Consider the following 4,626-nt stretch of genomic DNA (forward strand, 5'->3'; position numbering starts at 1 on the left):
TGCAAAAGTAATGACGTTTAATTGAAATATAACCATGCAACAGGTCACCGTCATCCCGACAAGATTCCCACCCGTTATAAAATAAACATCTAAAGCCATACATTGCATTCAGTGGGCATTCACTGTACAAGAGATGACCCTATGGAGTATAAACAAGTCAGTCCGAAAAACAAAACAAAAAAACAAAGGAAACAGCTCCTGCCTCTCCATATAGGCCACAATACAGTGGGTATCCTGAAAAGGTGCCAAGCACACAAAAATGAGCCTTTTAGATCTCATGATCTTTGAAGCATAAGGACATACAGCCCCAACCATCCCCCACCCCACCCACCCATACCCAGCTTTCTAGAAATCAATCACCATCACAAAGCGCTATGAACCATATGGCACACAGAGGTCGAGTTCGAGAACATGAGTGATGACGAGCCCCGTTGATACATACAGTATATAATATGCTGCTGAATGTCTAGTAGTAACAGTAGTAATAGTAGTAGTTTATTCCCATGTACCGTACATGCACTCATTTAATATGGCCCAGCAAATTCACATCATCGGGATTGCGGACACTGGATATTCGATTTGAGACCAACACGGGCCAGGGAAGAAAAGCCAAGTCATGTCTTGCTTCACAATCCACTTTAGAATACTGCAAGATGGTGACGCTTTTCCACGTTAAGGGTAAACTTTAAGCGGTATAATCAAGTACAATGGTGAATGCTTTGAATACTTTACATCATGGAATCCCCTTGCAAAAGAGCAAGGGGTTTACATGAATAGAGAACAGCAGCAAGTTGTCTTGAATCACTCACCAGGATACACCCACAGTACGGTACAGTTACTGTCAGCAACCTTGGTGTGCGGAATCAAGCACCGTATGTGATAGGAACACTCAATGTAATATTGTTTATGTGATTTAACAATCTGAATGCAGAATACAACGGTAATTTGGTAAAAGGTAATAAAATAAAATAAAGATCAGTGAGATGTTTTTTTTTCTTCGTGGTAAGCATCGAAGGACATTTTTGTGGGGTATAGGAGTTCACTTGTGCATCTTTTTCTGTCCAATGTGAAGCTCCCGAGACAAGCTAGTGGCCAGGTCTTATGAGGGGGATGTGTGTCACACACACCGTTTGTGTGTGTGTGTGACAGATGAGCATATGTATTAATGACTGTGTATGTATGTGCATGTGTGTTTTAATGTACACATCAATTGTGTCTGTGTGTTTTTGACAGTGAGGAATAGCAGTGTTGAATGGCCTGTTTCAGGCGCTATACACCTGGCCCTCTGGAGGCTGGGGAAGTTTCATGTTTTCTTTGCACATCATAAGTCGTCTCAGCTCCTGCAGCACTATACAGATGCTGTATGAAAGCTGCCACTTTGCCAGTGATCCCACTGCCCGGATGTCCACCTGGGAAGGGGAGGGAAGAGGAGATGACATGACATGACATGAGAATTTAGATTCTGTCTGAACACAAACATTAAATGCCATTGACAATGAACGGAGAATTTACGTCATATGTGCCCGAGCAAATCGGCTGTCGGTGAAAACCCTTGGCCAATAAGGGACCACTGTTATTGGTGACGTAACTAAGGTATGTTGCAAGGTCAGTATAAGGTCAATAATGGGTTTAAAGGATTTATAACAGCAGTTTTATTAGACATTATTTAGTAGCTCTCTGCTGGTAGTGGTGGGTACGACTGCTGATCCTATATGAGCTACTTAAAAAAAAATTGTCCAACGTTAGAACTGAGAAACAAAGACCATGTTAGCTCTCATGCTAGCTCCTAACTTCACAGAGCGCCCCTCACTTCACACAGGTGTGATTGTAGAAATATGCAATGTAATACACACACAGGAAATGTCATGTACGCACAGTTGATAGCGGAAAGTCAGATCAGAGCACACACCGCCCAGATGCATTTTCAGAGCACACAATGTACATTTAGATATTAGACTAGACGATAGCACACCCTCTGCTGCATTGAAGATTGAGCATAGACACTTGATCCGTCTATGCTGGATGGATAGCTGGATACAAACTATAGAAACTAATATGGAAGGTCGAGGTGCCATCTAACAAGAGAAAAGATGTGAACACTTACCATGCCATTGGAGCTATGTACGCCGTTCAGGTTGATCTTGGTTACAAAGCGAACAAAAGGGGGAGTGTCTGGATATCTGGGTCCACATTCAACCTTCAGACTGTATATCCTGTTCTCATAGATTGTCTGAAATAATACAAGACCAGAGGGCTGGTTTAAACTAAAGTTTACTTTACTCTGCTTATCATTAACACAATGCATTCAAACTGGTTAGTCATCAAATGGATAATTTAAAATGCTTTATTATTGCAAGATCACATATAATCTTTTATGCGACAGAGTTGAAAAGGTTTAAGTACATCTTGTGTGTCCTATGATTCAGGGCTGTATTGAGAGGTGTGTGGTTACTATGCTGCAGTCCAAAGACGTGGATGAGTTAGGATTAGATAACATAACATTTATCCTTTTGGTTTGTGGCCACATGACTGTACTTAAAATGTTATTCTGCAGAGGGCAATATTGGTCCCACATTTCTCATGATGATATATATTTTGCTTTTTCTGCCTTTATTTGATAGACAGGAAATGAGGCGATATAATGGATCCCACCACAGCTCTAGGCAAACCACACTGTGATTAGCCAGTTGTCGCTGTGATTAACAGTTCTCATTTCTGCAACTATGCCCTAACCTGACCCTAACCTCAGTAAAACTATACCTAAACCTAACCTCAGTAAAACTATGCCTGCCGGGGAGACAATCAGACGGGTCTATCCTAGAGTTGTAGTGGGATTAATAATCACGCAGCAAAGGTCGCCGGAATCAAGATTCCAACCCGCGACACACGGTGCCCGCACCGCGGCTATGCCAGCCGTCCGGGGTGGTCGTTTTTTGAATAAATTCACCCGCAAGGAAGCCACTGCGTTACAATGCTGAATACAGCAGTCCTTCCTTAACTCCTTTGCTGCCCTTAGTGTTAGCATGCTGTTACTGCAACATATGCCGCCCGTCCAGGCCCACTATACGGAGCTTGTTGTCCTTCCGGGTTAAACAGGAAGGTGTGGGCCTCCGGAAGGGGAACACCACCTCTGGCATTAGCCCACAGCCTTTAGTTAGCAGTACAACCAGATAATTTTTTTCAGCGATGCGATACAAACTCACAAATGATTTACGATCGGCGGCGCACCATGGACAGCTCTCGAACCTTTGGAGATACGGCGCTTTGAAAATCGGGTTATAATGGAGGCTCAACGTAGCTGGTTTTAAAAATCACATCGCTGATGGGGACAGAGGTCTATACTAGCCGGAGCAATGCTAAAAGATAAACAGACGGAGGGCGCATTCATATATGGATTAAACGGTTGTCTACGCTTATACGCATAGCTGGCATAAATAGGTCCCAAAAGTTGAACATGCAGTCAAAACAATCTTTTCGCACAATAAAATAAACTAACTAAGTGTTTCATGATCTGAAAAGCCCAGTGTGATGATCTACAAGAAAATAGGCACTGTTCTTGTTTGCATTAAAAGTTGGACTTGTGTGTTTTTTGTGGGACAACAGAAGCAGTATTCTTCCAAAGCAGCCCCTTAAAAAGCCATGTGGTAACTGGTAATGGTAGGGAACTGTATAGTATGGTCTGTTGCTCTCACCCTGGGAGGTCCAATGATCATGCCGTTCCAGTGGGTCAGGGTCATGTCATCCGGGTCCTCCAGGCCCCAACTCACCACACCATCTCCCCCTCCCTTCTGTCCCTCCTCCAGCTCTTCCAGTAGCCGGAAGTTACGGGGAACTACAATGCCTTAAGGGTGGAAAAACACTTCACATCATTACAAGGAGAAAACACATGAAGCCATTTTAGGGCCACGCTTTTGGTGCATCCGGCTTTGTTGGGCGGAGACTGATACATACCAATATTTGTGTAGATTTTTCATCAGCATCATACATACCCTTAATACATATGGCCGAAGGCTGAGCTACTATTCTACAATCTCTGAATGCTATATAGTCTGTAAATACACCTCCCGAAATCCGAGCAAGGAAGCTGGCATTTCCTTTCACAAAAATATTTTTTTAAATATTTGCTAATGACGTGTATATACGTCTTTAGAAACAAAACCACGGGGTGCCTTGGACGTGTATATGAGTCTTTAGATCATTTTTATTGATATCAAACCATTTAATAAAAATCCAACCTTTTTTTTAACGTTCACTTCCTTGTTTACGGGCAGACTAAAGTTGCTCATAACTTACTAAATCTACGGCACTCTCCATGGTTTTGATTATAGCGCATATGTTCTATGGTCCTTTCTGACTCCTCGTTTGGAATATTAACGCTTCTAGAGAGACATAAGACGAGGTAGCGTGTGGTACTATGGGAAAATTATGCCTCCTGGTTTTGGGGGGTATTAAACGGAACTCAGGGCTTAGTCAAATCTGCCAGTCAGTCTGTGTATTTTAATGGCACTGAAAGCATAACAGGAAGCATTTTGCCGGCAAAAGCTTGCCTACTCACGAGATACACACGCCCCAGAGCAGAGCCGAAGGAGGTGTCTACCTTTCTATGTCTATAGGAACACCTACTGA

The 4,626-nt window shown here is 42.8% G+C and overlaps 1 protein-coding gene across 1 annotated transcript in view; it reads right to left on the reverse strand.

Moving 5' to 3' along the window:
* The window catches only part of ube2v1 (ubiquitin-conjugating enzyme E2 variant 1), a 6,116-nt gene continuing 1,490 nt past the window's right edge, over positions 1-4,626 (reverse strand). Inside the window, exons 2-4 of the mRNA XM_083771553.1 lie at positions 3,693-3,841; positions 2,105-2,230; positions 1-1,409 (exon numbers count right to left, since the gene is read on the reverse strand). Of these exons, the coding sequence (XP_083627679.1) occupies positions 1,263-1,409; positions 2,105-2,230; positions 3,693-3,841 (422 nt within the window). The 3' untranslated portion in view covers positions 1-1,262. The remainder of the gene's footprint in view (positions 1,410-2,104; positions 2,231-3,692; positions 3,842-4,626) is intronic.

This window comes from Protomyctophum parallelum, assembly GCF_964188405.1.
Source record: "Protomyctophum parallelum genome assembly, chromosome: 8".
In the NCBI taxonomy this organism is placed as follows: domain Eukaryota; kingdom Metazoa; phylum Chordata; class Actinopteri; order Myctophiformes; family Myctophidae; genus Protomyctophum; species Protomyctophum parallelum.